The 16,452-nt window shown below is 48.1% G+C and overlaps 1 protein-coding gene across 1 annotated transcript; it reads left to right on the top strand.

The window, feature by feature from the left end:
• Positions 1 to 9: 9 nt before the first annotated feature.
• Positions 10 to 3,263, top strand: PV10_07613 (uncharacterized protein; the record flags this gene model as incomplete). Its single annotated transcript, XM_016372536.1, has 3 exons — positions 10 to 2,032; positions 2,083 to 2,447; positions 2,507 to 3,263. The coding sequence occupies exons 1-3, from the start codon at positions 1,850 to 1,852 to the stop codon at positions 3,261 to 3,263; spliced, it is 1,305 nt and encodes a 434-aa protein (XP_016221868.1). The 5' UTR covers positions 10 to 1,849.
• Between the last annotated feature and the right edge of the window lie 13,189 nt (positions 3,264 to 16,452).

Genomic DNA, 16,452 nt, shown 5'->3' with positions numbered 1-16,452 from the left:
CACGGCTCGTGCTGAGGTTGAGCCCAGATGCACGGGTGAAAACCTTATACTCGCCGGAATGCCGTCCTTACAGGTGGCAGCTGAGTGGTTCAAACCCAATCCTTGATTCTTTTCGATCAACCACGGACTTCTAACCACAGATGCATCATTGCCAGGGAGCCCGTAACCTGATACGGCCAGTCGAGTGACATTGCAGTTGAGGACATCATTGACAGCTGACTTTTTGACTAATTCGTTGCAGATCTAGCCCCAACCGACGTGTAGCCTGAATGCCACAGTGTCTCCAACACCCACAGAGCCTGACCCTTCTCAGACCACCCGCTCATCTCGAGATTCAACAGGGTACCTGCACCCCTGCACCGTCTCAATGTTTAATCGGCTCTTCTACTGGGATACGCTTTCTCATGTACCCGAGTGATCGCCAAAATCCCGAGGGCCCGTGTCAATATCTGGATCATGTGCTATTAAAAGATGGAATCCGAAACTCATATGGCCAGGTTTCTGGAAATATTACACTCACGGACATTTCGAAGTAATTCAGTCTTGCTTCAGATGAAGGGCTCATCATGATGAATATTTCCGGAAGAGACGGCTCTTGATGTGGTGGCGTCGAACCAGAGTGCATCACGTGACGGAGATCCATCAATAAGCGTGCGAAGCATCATGCGAAGACCGCATCTTACGCCAATGTGGGGATGATGACTTGCTTAGCGAAGGCTAATGCAGCTTCATTGGAAGAATTCAAAAGAGTTACACCCCTCGCCATCGGATCCCCTCGACAATTCACTGAGACGCCATGCAATGGGTATCTGCAAAGACCATCACTAATGTTCGATTTGGGGATTTGAGACAAAAGATCGTCACTCAATCCCACCCGAATAACAATATTGGCGATGTGTCATAAGACACAAAATGTGGTTTAATGTGCATGGACTTCCGGGAGCCATCTATCGCTAACACCCCGCAGTGATGCCACCAACCGGGATGAATTCCCCATAAAATCAAACGACGTGACACTGCGATTCATCGACAGGCCATGTCAATGTATCCCGCAACTCTCTGCACCAAATGCAACGATTCCGTCCATTGGAATGTCTTTCCAACCCTCCTCTCTCATCGACATGTCAGGCATTCTCAAAGTCTAAACCCGAAATTGTTGAACCTCCTAGGAACTTGCCACCCACACGTTCCGATCTCCGTCAGCCTCTGTCCTTGTTGCTACCATCTATTCTCCCTTCCATTGACTGCAGAATCAATGATCTGCAGTGCTCACTGGTCAACCTCAAGGGCTTACCTCCACTGAACAGATTCCATTTCAGCTTCCTAGCTTAGGATTGACAGGCGGATTGAGCCGAATCTAAGAGCCTGCTTCTGCAAAGTCATATACTTCTCCACATGTCTCCGAGGCAGTTGGTCTTTGACCTCCAACGCCTCCATTCTTTGTGAGACATGCGTTAGTCCCCGTCTGCTCATGCAATGGTACTCGAAACCAACCAGACTGATCACTCAGGTCAATCACTTGCAGTCGTCGTCATGACGCCACTCTTCATGGAGTCATGATGACCAGGATATCTGACTATTGCCCCGCGATACGATGGCTCGGCGAATTAGTCCATCTTGTTTATCCCATTCGTTCTCAACAAGTTGACAGCTACAAAACTTGTCGAAGTTCCATCGAAGCTCACATTTCTTTTTTATTTTTCAGACGAGCCTCTTTCATCGTTGATCCAGACCCTGAGCACTCGCTTCATCTGTGGTCTTTTCTACTTTCGCCGTCTATAGCATTCGCTTTCCCTGTTTTGAGCAAGGTCCCTCCAACCACCGCCAATTCCATCACTAAACCTTGACGATGCAGTCTTTCGCTCTGTTGGCCCTGGTTCTTGGGGTCTGTGCTACACCCTTCCCCCAAGGTGTCACCGAGGCCATTCCTCCTGATTCCCCACCGCCAGAAGGCTGCAAGACAACTGTGTCAGAGACGCTCGAGCTCTACGTGACAAATGTGACAACGTCAACCAAGCGTAGCTTGTCATCGGTTTGTGGTCCAATTATGTCCCATGTTGCCGGCTTACTAATTAAGAACAGCGACAACTCGATGGCCCCCTCAAATTGACTCTCACAGATTCAGTTCTGAAGGATCAAGCCGGTCGAACAGGGTACATTGCTGCCAATTACCAGTTCCAGTTCGATGACCCACCACAGGCCGGTGCCATCTATACCTCCGGCTTCTCATATTGTGCAAACGGCAGCTTCGCTCTCGGAGGCTCGGCAATATTCTACCAATGTCTCTCTGGCAACTTCTACAATCTTTACGACCGAGACTGGGCAGAGCACTGCAATGCTGTCTACTTCTTGGGTTATAGTGGTAGCTCCTCGGCACCAGCCGCCTCTCAAGCGAGCGATGGCCAGCCTGTAGCTACTTCAAACGCCCCCGTTTCTCAGATCTCCGAGTAAGTTTGCAAAAGTAGCTCTCATGTCTTCTAGAGCTCCTTGACTGATATTTGAATAGTGGACAACCTCAGGCTAGCACCGGTGCCGCTCCCGTTACTCAGATCTCTGATGGACAGCCTCAGGCTCCTACTGGTGCCCCAGTCACTCAAATATCTGACGGCCAGCCACAAGCACCCACTGGTGCTCCCGTAACTCAGATCTCTGACGGCCAACCACAAGCCCCCACTGGCAAGCCTGTCACCCAGATTTCTGACGGCCAGCCACAAGCACCTACCGGTGCCCCCGTTACTCAGATCTCTGATGGACAGCCTCAGGCTCCTACTGGTGCGCCAGTCACTCAAATATCTGATGGTCAGCCACAAGCACCTACTGGGGCCCCAGTGACCCAGATCTCCGATGGACAACCGCAAGCACCCACTGGCAAGCCCGTCACTCAGATCTCTGATGGCCAACCTCAGGCTCCTACCGGCGCACCCGTAACTCAGATCAGTGACGGGCAACCTCAAGCACCAACTGGAGCCCCAGTGACCCAGATCAGCGACGGACAGCCCCAGGCACCCACAGGCGCACCTGTCACTCAGATTAGCGATGGCCAACCTCAAGCGCCTACCGGAGCACCCGTGACTCAGATCAGCGATGGACAGCCACAAGCTCCTACTGGCGCCGCCGTGACACAAATCAGTGATGGCCAGCCGCAGGCACCAACTGGCAGCGGAGCATCTCCAGCCACATTCACCGGCGCCGCCCATCACGATGGCCTCTCTGGTGGTCTTGCCCTCGCTGCCGGTATCGCCGGTGTCGTGGTTCTTTTGTAAATACTTTCATCCAACCACTACTGTCCTGATCATGACTGATCTGAACCCCCTCGACGTGACAACACAATGTCACCTTCACTCCTTGAGGATACATATACCGTCTTGACAGGAGACGTACAGAGATGTCGTCTACTGTCCCAGACGTATCACCATCACTAGGTCATACCTTACCCCACGTACTTGGTTCAGAAGATTGACTTGATATTGGGCATGCCTCATTGTTTTGGGAAAGTCCGACTGTGGGCTTTGCCATGTGGCTAATTTCATCTTTCCCTTGATCAAAGTGTAGGAGATGTTGTCTATTTTGACAACTCATCGAGCTTGTTTGCGTCGTGGCTGTACGGCATAGCAGCAGGGTTCGTATATAGTATTAATCATTAATCACCATGTATCACCATATTTGGGATGCACATAGATTCAGTTGATCTCGTTCTGAAATTTGGTGCAGACGTCGAAAGTCAGCCCGGGGCGAGCACCAGGTCGCCGGTATTTTCACATGCGCTCAGACATGATTCGGTACTTTTGCCACATGAATGGAGCAAACGGGTACCTTTGTCTCACAACCAAGATTCCCCGCATTTTCAGTGACATTAGCTTTATCGCGTCATCAGGCGAACCCAATGGCCGAGAGAGTGTAGATGGATAGTGGGTAGGTGTCAAGGACCAAGAGCGCAACATCGGTGGTACTTGAACTTTTTAACACGGTTGTCCCATGATGGACAGTGGTTGTGGTTAAATAGGGACAGCTGCTCCTTTTGCAGGTCTACCGCCATGTCTTTTCAGAAGTCTCAGTCCTCGTCGCCATATCCCTCTAAAATTTGTAAATTAGAAAGCAGAATGACGAGAAGATGAGGGGGGATGAGCCTACCTAGGTAGTAAAGACTTGTATGTCAATGTGCCGAGTATAGGTCTAAGTCAGAACAGAGAAAGAGGAGAGAGATATGGGAGATACCTCAGTGGAGAGGAAGATCCCGTCCTGGCTAAACCTAGGCAACTCCTGTACTCACTCCTGGTCGTGCTCCCACTCAACAGATTGGGCCTTCCCATCGTTTGTTCTGTTCCTGTTCGGTGTAGAGAGAAAGTGTATTGGGCTGAATCTTCACCCGAAGCTGATGTGAACGTACCTACTTGTAGAAAGGCATCACAATCAACGACAGCGGGTGTAAAAGGTAAAGAGTAGAGGTCTGGTTATAGGTTTGGTGTCGGTCATCACGAAAAGCACCAGATAATCAGTTTCCCCAAGCTCGTTATGCACCGCAAGGCCTTTATACTCATACATCACACCTTGGTTCATAGTACATACGGATGCGACATTCATTCATATCGAGACAGTGAACCGTTTCTATCAATACCTAGTATTACACAAAGTGGCGGCCTTCATATCCAGCAAGAATATACAACCTCCGTAGTGAATGTGAACAGGGCGGACGCCATTTTCACCGGCACAGCACTACGATCATCATATACCTATACTGCTTTATGATGTTATGACTAGCGGTGCACGATAACGATATGACTATCGGTGAACGATATGACTATCGGTGAACGATAACGATATAACATTAATGTAGGAAATCGGAAAAGGTCTTCAAGGAATTCAAGGCATTTGATGTAATCGTCGATGAAGTGGAGGCTCTGGAATGGATCAACTACTGTCATTGTCATACTGTCTAGTAGCTCCCACTTCAGGTCATGAGCCCGGTATGATACGACAGCTCAGTTTCAATGGCTTTCTGCCATTCTTGGCTATGTGGCTTCTTCATGGAGGCATTGAATGTCTCTGGCACATCGGATCCCTGTGCAGTCAGAAGCTATAGCTTCGATGGGTTGCTCAGAGTGGTTATCCAAGATCCCCATCGCTTCGTCATCGTCCTCACCCCAGCCCATGGCTTCTCCGGTCAAGAATATCGTGATCGTCGCTGTTTGGACGTTCAGTAGAAACAAGTTTGAACTTTTGCGGGAGTTCAATTGGTTTGTTCGGGTGTGTAAGAACATGGGTTGATGGTTCCTATAGGTCCGACTAGCTGTTGTATGCTCGCTGGCTCTTTTTCAGAACATCCACGATATTGCTAGATTGCTGCCGCTTATGATAAGAGCGCTTTACCTGAAGTGCAACCGAATGGCTCACGGCCTAACAAAGGTAAAGAAGACAAATTGAGTTTGAGTTTGGAGCTGCGATCTTGTAGCTCGAAGGCTGGAGAGAGATTAAAGGAAGGTCTAGGAAGAAGAGTAGGTGCAAGCCAAGTAGGTGGAAGAGGAAGAGGAAAGGATCTTTGACTTTCTATCGCGTAGTAGGCTCTGACGCTAGTAATAGGCATGTAAGGACTGCTAGATATGAGGTTGCTAGGAGTTTTTGAGAGAGAAGAGAGAATTCCCCTGGTGGGAGATCTCTAGTAGTCGCTGCCAGGACGTTCCTGCCATCAAGTACATCAACAAGTACAATTTGGCAGGAGCCAGACTGGGCAGGAGCCAGCTGGGCCTGCCTGCCTACTCCATACGCCGAGTTCGTTTCCCTCCTCTCTTGAAGATAGCTAGATAGACAACACTTCCTAACAGTCTCCTGCCAAACGCAACCAGAGAAAGGTGCGCCTATGGCTTCACATCTCAAACGACAGATCCGACAGAAGGGCAAGACTGCCGTCTTCGGCATGAGCGATCTCAAGAACAATACCAAGGGTGCTGGTGTGGAGGGACAGACTGGTACCAAGAGCGCGTTCGAATAGGGGTAGTGTCATCATGTACCAATAATTATAGCATTAACTATTGGTACATGATGACACTGTAATTAATAATGCACGATTTACCCCGAGTACACCAATATATGACTACCTAGGTAATGAGGACCGATTACTGCACGATGGTATTGTGACGACCGGTGTACGATAATGATATAGAGACATCACCATCACCGAGAATTCGATCACTCTCCAAGGCTGAGAAGAGAGCAGTCGACTTGCAGAGCAGCGACTGGGCAGCCTGCCGCAAGAGACACCCAAGACAACGCGCAGAGGGCAATCTAGGCACTGGAAGACCGTTTACACGTCAACGATAATTATCATCTAGGTGACTCTGTAACTATCGGTGCACGATGGTCTTATGACAACGATGCACAATATAGTATTATCGTGTCTCTTAGTATTGGTCCCTATTAGTGATATCTTTGGCGTACTCGGTGCACGATGACACTATAACTATCGATGCTCGATGTGTGTGGAGTACGCCAAAGACATCACTAATGAGGATCAATATTACGATACAGATAATACTATGCCTACGATGCACGATGGACAATGTACACTAAGGACGTCAAAAGATATCTACCGATGTGCACGATGACTATAACCCCACGGTGAGTAACTACATACTAATAAGGATCGAGATTGCGACGCACAATAAAACTACAGCCATTGATGCACAATGACACTATGATAACACTACACCCCTACGATACATGATGATCCTATAGCTATCGTTGCACGATGAGTCTATATCTACATGATGGCACTATAACTATCGATATACAATAATCTAATAACTAATAATGCACGATGATACTATAGCTATCGATGCACAATGATCTTATAGCCATCGGTGCACGATAATACTATAGCTATCGGTGCACGATAATACTATAGCTATCGGTGCACGATGATATTAGAGCTATCGGTGCACGATGATACTATAGCATTCGATGCACAATGATCCCACAGCTATCGGTGCACGATGATCCTACAACTACGATGCACGATGCACACCGAGGACGCCAAAGATGTTACTGACAAGGATCGATATCACAATGCAACTCTGTTTTCCAAGGACAACACTACACGATGCCGCCTTGTCGACGACTCTTGCATACGGCTTTCTGTCGTTCACCGTGGGTTGCTCTCCAACCCGCTTCCAGGAAAGGCTCTTACTCCTTTCTTGATCCAACAGGAAACGAAAAGCAACAAGAAACGAAACGAAAACAACCAACCAACCAGCCAGCCAACGAAATCAATGCTCCCAGGCCTCCAATTTCCCCACGATCTCCTCCACCAGCTTGTTCTCGACCGTGCCATCGGCGGAGAGGTGGTAGACGTGAACCTCCTTCTTCTGCTGAAAACGGTGGGCACGCCCAACCGCTTGCGCCATGGCCGCCAGCTCAACCTCGCGAGAGGGACCGACGTACGGCGCCAGGAAAATGACGTGGTTCGCACAGTGCAGATTCCAGCCAGCAGCGTCGGGAGAATCAATCTTTAGGAGGAGGATGCGCGGCAGAACTGCACCAACGTCAACACTCCTCGCGCCTCCCCGGGCGCCTCCACCAGCTCGTTTGCCTCGGGTCCCTCGACCGCGAGGAGAGCGGCTAGCCACGGTCGCTCCCTCCTTCTTTCCGTGATCCTTGAACGCCTCGATCACCTTGGCGCTTCTCTTCGCCGTCCCGTCAACAACCTCTAGCCCGGCGGCGGCGCAAGCCAAGAGAAATTGATCTCTCATGTCATCGAACTGGACAAAAACGAGAACCAGGTCCTCGTCTTCATTCACTCGAGACTTGGCGTTGAGGATTGTATCAAGGATGGCGAGAGCCTCGCGCATCCGGCCTCCATAAGGGGCATCTTGGGCAGTTTTTGAACTGTCCTTGCCAGAGAAAAAGGAGGAGGACCACACCTCGCCGATGTATGCTTCACAATCATCGTGAGGGCACGGAGATTGCGCGCTTGTCTCGGGCGCTGGAGTGCAAGATTTGCAACCAATGACGTGACCACAGCTTGCTGAAATGCTTACATCGTTGGTTTGGTCGCATTTTGGACAGGAAGGAACCTCCTCGTTGTTGATGATGCGGAGCGTGTTCTCAAGGAGGCGATGACGCCGAATTTGGCGCGAGAGAGTTGACACCAACAACTCGACTTGCGAGGTTCGCAAGTCGATCTCCTTTTGTTGTGTAAGAAGAGCCAGTTTTCCAAAATCGAATGAAGAAGCTTTGCTGCTTGCTCCTGCGTCCCTCACAGCTCCCTTCCCCTTCTTGTCTTTAGCGGCGGCAACCTTAAGCATGACGCGCTGGGAAGAGGGCGGCGAGGGGTTCGCATTCGCGAAGCAGATGAAGTGGTCAACAATGGTGACCACAGGATTGTCCAGCTCAGGCAGCGCCAACTGGTCGAAATGGCTCAGAAATCCTCGAAACGACGTAAAAGTTCCTTTAGACCCGTTTTTATCCAACTCGGCAAGATACCAGAGTTCTTTCAAGTCTTGTAAGATAGTGCTCATAGTCGTAGCAATGGACTTCTTCTGTTCTTCTAAAAGATTACCAATTTCTTGAGTTCGGAGGCGAGGGTTAGACATGCAGGAAACAAGCGCAGCATTCTGGCCCGCTGTACGCTCAATAATATCCCGTAAAACCTCCTCTCTAGGCCCAGAGACTTTACCACTACCTTTCTGGTTGAATCTGCAGGTAGTATTCGTCAGGATTTCTTTAGCATCAGCGTATACCATCAATTCCGAAGGGGTAAGATCGAAACTTCGGTGATGGTGATGTCTCTTCTTTAGTACTTTTGATGCCTGGACCTTGTGGATGAATTTTCCATTGAATGCTTCCGTATGCGTGTAGACTTGCTCAAGGTATGCTGGCGAAATGGTCGACATACAATCTTTGAAGATTTCTGCTAGAGATTTATCTCTAGAACGTCTGTCTGATGCTTCGAAGAACCCATATTGAGAGTGATTTTCGACATAATCGGAGATCTTGGTACCCAGTAGCTTTGCTATGAAATTGACCGAATCGTAAGAATGAACTGGAGGAGTGCCAGAGAGTAGCCATTTAGAATCGGCAGCAAGCTCTCGAATGGCCATAAGTGCCTTGGTGTCAGCATGAGCGAACTCGTCGACGACAATGCGAGAGAATCTGAATTTATGAAGCGGGCAAGGCTCTTGCTTTTGCTCCTTCTTGAATATATCTGCAGAGTCACCAAATTCGATCATCACATCATGGTAGAATGCTTCGTCTGTATGTTCTGTGGCATCTGCAGTGTCCGCCCTGTTGCTCTGGCCTTTAATTGATTCAGGGGTGTCTGTACTCACCCTTGGACGCTTGGGAGCCCTCTTCGGGGAAGGGATAGCACTAGGGCTAGCTGGAGTAGCTTTGCGTTTCCCGGCAGCAACTCCAGCCCGCTTGAATGGATTTTGAACTGCAGGCGGTGGGGATGGGCTTTTTTCTTGTCCATCATCATCATTATCATCAGATTCATTACCAGAGTCTTCGCCAGACTGGTCATCCGATTCTTTGTCTTCTGATTGTTCATCCACGTCATCAGAATCATCATCAGCATTTTGCCCTTTAATTGCCTTGAGCTTTTCTTTCTTCAATGACGCTCTCGTCAATGCTCTAGAGAGAGGCTCGAAATCTCTAGGGGTAGACCGAGCCTCGTCCCAGCCTGCCCAGTAGCCACCGTCGTGGCCTACAATCAGCCGAAGGGAGGTCAAAGATTCCGTCAACCATTGTTCAAAAGCACGTCCCAGACCTTTAGGAGCACCAGGAGCCATGGTACTAAGCCCATGGAATTGCCAATATGCCTCATTACCGAATAGGTTGAGAGGAGCCAGAAGTAGTTTAGCATTCTTGATATGGTCCGTAGAGTATTTCTTTAGGTCGTTCAGACTGCTGATTCTCACCCAATATGGTGCTGTAGAGGCTCTCGGCTTCTTTCCAGGGGCAGCCTTTGGCCATTTCAGCCATTTAGTGATCTCACTTGTCCACTGTGCCATCAAATTGTAAGGTACGAGGATTAGGGTAGCTTGGCTGACAGAATACCCCTTTTCAATGTCGGCTTTCTTATCTGGTGATCCCATATCAATTGGCGGTGGAGAGCCAGATTCGACCAATGCAAGAGTTGTAATTGTCTTTCCTGCTCCGACATCATCTGCAATGACACCGCCACGAGTGATAGTACTGGCGACTACTCTAGCATCAAGACGCCAGCCAAGAATGCTAGCTTGAGCCTCTTTGACGATGGTTTCCTGCCAGTTATGGGTTCTTTCATTCTGCAGCATAAATCGTAAAGTCCGCTTTTGTGATGGCCAGAGATTCCGCCCCATTTTGAGACTATCGATACCATATGCAGGATCTTCTGGAGGAGACAAATCAAGAGATTTCAGGCTGGAAAAGGTCGGAGCTGTTTCAAGAGAGCTTTGCTCCACTAAACGCCATTCAATGCTTAAAGGAGTAGCGTCAGGCGAGAGTTCGGCACCAGCGACATGGGCTAGAGCTGTCACATTGGCCTTGATATCGACAATTCCATAGTCTCCATGGCTGTGTAGATTGAGAGACACTGGCTGAGCTTTTGCTTTCAAATCTCGCTCATATTCTGCTGCTGCAAGCTCATCTTCCACGAGTTTGAGCTGTGCTTTCTTAGATTTGTCGACATTGCCTTGAGCCCATCGTAGGAGTGGGGGTCGAGGGGCACATTGCAGACACCTCTCGGATAGAGCAAGGATCTGCTCTTCAGTACCAATGTGTTGCCAATTGCATACGCCTTCCAAGACACCGGATGCGTGCGTCATGGTCCACTTTAGGCCTTTGGCACCCCTGCTCCTATCGTCAAGTCCTACCGGAGTCGTCTTTCCTTTCTGAAATGCTCTCTTTTGCTCCTCATTAAATGGTAACTTGACATGGAAAATAGACGTATCAGCATGGTCGAGTCTCAATTCTTGGTCGCTTCGTGCCATTAGGACCTCGTCCATGGGACAGTCTGTGCTAAAATGGGAATCGATATTGCTCCAGCGATCAATAAGCACACATTCAAGGTCCTTTGTAGTCTCAACATCTCTCGTGGCTTTCTCAACGTGTGGACGATATGATGTGGTGATCTGAGCCTTTGGTCCGCTATAGTCCCACATATTGACGTTAGGAGCACAGCTTGAGAAGATCATCTTGTCCAAATTACCATCTTGGAGTGGTTCAGAAAGGAGGTGGAAGAACATAGGCTCATCTCGCGCTGATTGTTCGTCATTGCGCCTTGTATAGAGCAATCCACGGGGAGCTGGGCATGTTTCAACCAGATCATACTCTCCAGCGACAGCATTGCTCAAGTTCTCTTGGTCTTCTGTCCAAGACTCTTCTGCTCCTAATAGATCCGGGAGTGTGACTTGGATTCGTGAGCATGTATACAGGTTGAGAAAACGCTTTTCCTGTAGTCCAATGTTTTGCTCCCAAGATGGCACTGATTGGCCTTTATGTTGAAGGTTGATTTCCATGGGCTTACTGTTTCCCAGCCAGATTTGCCATTGTCCCTGACTCCATCCTTCTTTGGGCTTCATTCGTGCGACTGGATGCTGGAAGACCTTTCGAAGAGCATGGCCCGCGCTCATCTCAGGCCCACATTTGACATATAGTTGCCATAGAGGTGCTGTAGAAGAAACTGCCTCCATTATAGTGTCGACAGTAGTATTTTCAGACGACAGACTCGCCAATTCATTGACAAATACAAGCTCAAGCTTTCCACTTGGTGAATCATAGATAGCTCTCCAAGTTCGTCCATGTTGAATGCTTGACATTGTAAAGACGCATTCCATCGCAGCTTTGACTTTCTTGATTGCTTCAGCAGACAAAGAAGTCTCTTTTTCGTATGCTTCCCAGTCGACGCCATCTTTGTTTTTGATCTCGAGAAGGGGAGGTAGGAGAGCTTTGAGTCTACTCTCAAATAGTTTCGCAGCATTTCGTGGTTTCTGCTCCTTTTCCGCCTCGATAAATGCAGCATGAGTGTCTCGGCTACAATGATTGCAGCAAATGTAAAGGCATTTCTTGCAAAGTTTTACCAAAGACTGCCCTTGAGCATCGGCACCCTCACAGGTGCATAGTCTTCGAGAAGATCCAGCTTCTTCAATGATGGCTGACCATGTTTCTGTGGTGTTTTCTTTCCAATCCATAACATTCTGCCATTCAAATTGTGACTCAAGCATCTCAATGGCTTCCAAAGTATCCAATTTGTCGTCATTATCGTCGGCAGCAGTCGTGGGAATAGCATTGAGACGCTCGGTGAGGAGCAAAGCGCTCAAGATTGATGAAGCAATGACGGGAGTAGTCATTGCATTGCCAGCCAAATTCTGTAGCTCCTTCAATGAAGCTTTGGTCAGGTTCATCTTATGGATAGGCATTCCTTGCAAGGCGAGAAGCTCAATTCCAATCAGGGGTCCACCTCTGGAAGTCTCAAAAATAGAGCCACTTGGTGTCACACAGCCTACCACTCCCCAGTCCTTACTGTCGATATTGCGGTCGACATTCTGAGAAACATCGAAATTACGATACTTGTATCGCATATCAAATTGCTTGAACGCAGCATGTTCAAGCATTCGAACGTCTATACAGTCCACAACTCGTAAAGTTTGGCTCAAAGCCCAATTCTGCCATGCAGAGTCTCCTAGATGACACTTGTCGTTACCTTCTCGACGTGTAAAGGGCCTTCCAGTGCCGAGATTGCCCTCTGCGCGTTGCCTTGTATGTCTTTTGCGGCAGGCTGCCCAATCGCTGCTCTGCAAGTCCACTGCTCTCTTCTCAGCCTTGGACAGTAGCAAAAGGGGGTCTTCACTCGAGAGCATGAAATCTGTATAGGGAGAAGACGCCCGACGCTGGAAATCTTTCATTAGCTCGGCCCATGCCTTTCCAATTGGGATTAGACTGTCCTGGCTTGGAAGGATTCTCTTATCGACGCAAATAGAGTAGCTTCGCTCCCGGGTTTGGGGAATGTAGAAGCTCTTGGAGTCCAATAGGACAGTATGGCATTCGTAGTCGATATTGGCCCAAAATGCCTTCAAACCTGACTGTGACTTCTTCTGAATGACATTTTCGAGCAAAACCACCCGTGGACGGTATAATTTGGCGTATGAACCAACCCCTTCGAGGGTGTAGTGAGATTCCCCCTGAGTTTGGGGTCTGTTGTTCAAGTTTGAGTGGTCAACGCACGATGTACCGGCAATAAGGAGGTCGACGTCTCTAGGTGGTGGATGGCGACTTCCATAGGCAGTAAGAGGGACCTTATTCGGGTCATTTGGATACTTCTCATGCTCAGAGAACTCTGTAACATCTCGAAAAAGGAGAGGAGGCGAGTAATTGCGCTCAATGAATGCTTGCTTGAATGGTTCAATCTCCACGCTACCGACGTGGTCGAATTGTAGGTTGATAGACTGCCCAGGCACAGCATTGCGAAGAGATTGCTGTAGGAGTTCCAATGCTATAATAGGGCTCTCTGCCCCTGAGCACATTGTAAAGACGCGAATCTTTCTATTGCCAAATAGATTGAGAGCTTCCCCTAGACCCATTTCTGCGGCTCGTGTAGCCAGATCGTCGAAGATGGTGTCTATATCCGACATAGGGGGCTGATTCAAGTCCAGGGCAGGGCTTCTAGTGGTTCCTTGAGGGCGTTTCTTACCCTTTGGTTCTTCTGGTAATTTTAGGGTATTGTAGACGTCTTGAGACGGAGCACAATTCAGTGCTTTTTCCATCTCTTTAAACAGGTCATCTGCCATATCGATGGCCCAGGCCAACCACTCTGATTGTGGATCTACAGTGGTTCTTACGGCCCTAATGCTCTCAAGCTTTGAGGTACCATTAGATGTGCCATGTAGATCGTCAACAATACCTTCAGTATCAGCGGTTTTACTCTTAGGGTCTGTGGGAACACGAATGGAGATCTTAGAGATGGCTCCATTAGGTTCGTGCTTGCATTGTCGGTATTCAGTCTCTGAGTCTGACTCAGCTTGCTCTTCCTCATCGGTGTGATCTTCTGGGTTGTCATCTTCAGGGTCATTATTGCTTGAGGGGCTCATGATGACCGAGAGTGGTATGAAATGGTGTAGGAGAGGTAGGTTTCGAGGAGGAAGTTCGGTAGGGGTTTTCGAGGAGGATTTGGGCTGTAAGGAGAACAATCTCAATTGATTTCACTGTTAATACTCTTGAGGGTATGCTCACAGGTGTCTAATCGGCGAGGCTTGGGTAATAAGGAGTAAAGAGAGGAATAAAGCTCTTAAGAAGTGCTCAAAGAGAATGAAGAATTTGGTATTGTTTTGCTCTACAGGAAAAAAATTATGTGTACGTGTGATCTACAACCTACAATGCCGAGCCTTCTATTGTGCCAGACCTGTGAATAACAAGTGAGGAAATCATCAAGGAAACGATGTCGTGGCTGGGGTAAGAAAGACGCTGCGTCGGGGTAAGAAAGATACTGCGTCAGTGCGAGAAAAACACGGCCTCAGGGGTAAGAATGATATAGCATTAAGGTAAGAATGACACCACGTCAAGGTAATGTCGTGAAGGCCGGAGGATGTGTGCTGCTTCACCAGAGAAGCCACCGCGGAAGCGAGAGCAATCAAAGCTGTTTGCTTTTGGGGCGACAGCAAGGTCAATGATCAAGGAATGCTTGCTTTCGTGAAGTATCAGTAGACTAAACTATGGGAGATTGCTGTATTTGCGAAGCACAGGAAGGTCAAACTCCTGAGGACATATTGTGAGCCCAGAGTAAGCAAATTGCAAGCATTCAGAGATATTTTGCCTACCAGACCCTACCAAAAGAGAAGTATACAGCATCATATTGTTTGTGAAGGGCCATGATACGGAGAATCGCCATAGATGGTATGTAAGGGAACACGTACACAGGGAGAACAGCAAGATATGGTTTGTTCATGCAGAACCCGCTTCGTGAAAGGGTGTAGAACCATCTTGTCTGTGAGGGCCTCGGACAGCAAAAGCTAGTATAGATGGCTTGTAGAGGAGCACGAGTACAGCGAGGATGACTAGACATGGTTTGTCTATGAAGAGCCAGTGTAGTGAAAGAATAAAGAGCCATCTTGCTTGAAGGGTCGACTACAATGAGAAGGTATAAACTGATTTTCTTTGTGAAGCACTCCTGTAAGGGCACGTGGGTTACACTTGTCTTGATCATGACGGACTAACACCCAAACCAAATGAAGCTTGGATATGTAAAGAACACCCACGAAGGGCAATAAACCTTGGGCTATTTGGTTGAGGAAGGCCATTCCAAGGGAGAGCGAGTAGAACTTGATCCGCCCGACAAGTACCTTGGATGTGAAAGCAGTAACGGGTGTTTAAACCTTGACGACCGTATACTAAAAGCATGAATGGGTATTTGGATTAAGGGAGAACTTTGGCTTAAAGCATCGATAGAGATGTTTCTTCTAGGGTAGAGGTATAAAGAAAGCGTCTATGAATATGTTTCTATCTGGGAAAATTATGTGATGAAAGCATCTGTAGAGGGTTCCATAGCAGGAAGACATTCGTTTGAAGCACCTATGATCATATTTCTATCTAGGAAGGATACTAATGCAAACCTATATAGATATGTTTCTGCCTGAGAAGACAACATCGCAAAGGCATCTATCAATAGTTATATCAGGGGAGAATTAAGATCGAAGCATATATAGGTATGTTTCTATCTAGGAAGAACGCAAAATGAAAGGTACCTATAGATAGTTCTGTTAGGGGAGGATCATGAGGAAAGTATTGATAGACATCTTTCTACATAGGGAGACCATATCATCAAACTGTCCATAGGGGTTTCTACATAGGAAGAAGTATGCTTGAATTATACATAGCTATGTTGCTATCTAGGAAGAACTTTACTGATAGTACCTAGTATCTATAGACATAAGAGCGATAAAGCCTCTTTGAAGAGGGCTGAAAAGCCTATCTAAACCTCAGTCTCTAAGTATAATGCCGTCGTGAAGTTCCTAGGCCCAGTAATGATATTCTAGGCCGCGTCTTTCGCATGTACGGCACAGAGCTTTACGTAGAGCACAATCCCTAATAGCTATATTCCCAGCCGGCGGCTATGGAGTGAATGGGCGGCTGTCAAAATGTAGGTTATCGTCCATTGATGGTAGAAGACATAGTAGCCTCCACACGTTGACCCTCTGAATGCTGTCACCAGGGCTAGTAATGTATAGTCCCCTGCCTAGAGCATCCATACATGACTAAGGAGAATCAGTCCAAAGGTAGGCTTTCGCGTCGAGTGGCGGCTGGCCTCGTTGATCTCTTTGCAAGATGACTGGAACTAATCCGCTTGTGGAAGCGTCCGGCTGAAGGGCAGAAATCTGAGCTCGACGGAAATGATAAAGCATGGCAAGAACATTTTTCGTACTGATATCACCATCTGAAATGAATGACATTAGACATCTCTTTGGCCCAGGTGTCGATCAGTGCTAG

The sequence above is a fragment of the Exophiala mesophila genome, assembly GCF_000836275.1.
Source record: "Exophiala mesophila strain CBS 40295 unplaced genomic scaffold supercont1.5, whole genome shotgun sequence".
In the NCBI taxonomy this organism is placed as follows: domain Eukaryota; kingdom Fungi; phylum Ascomycota; class Eurotiomycetes; order Chaetothyriales; family Herpotrichiellaceae; genus Exophiala; species Exophiala mesophila.
This window is presented reverse-complemented; position numbering and strand designations above follow the sequence as displayed.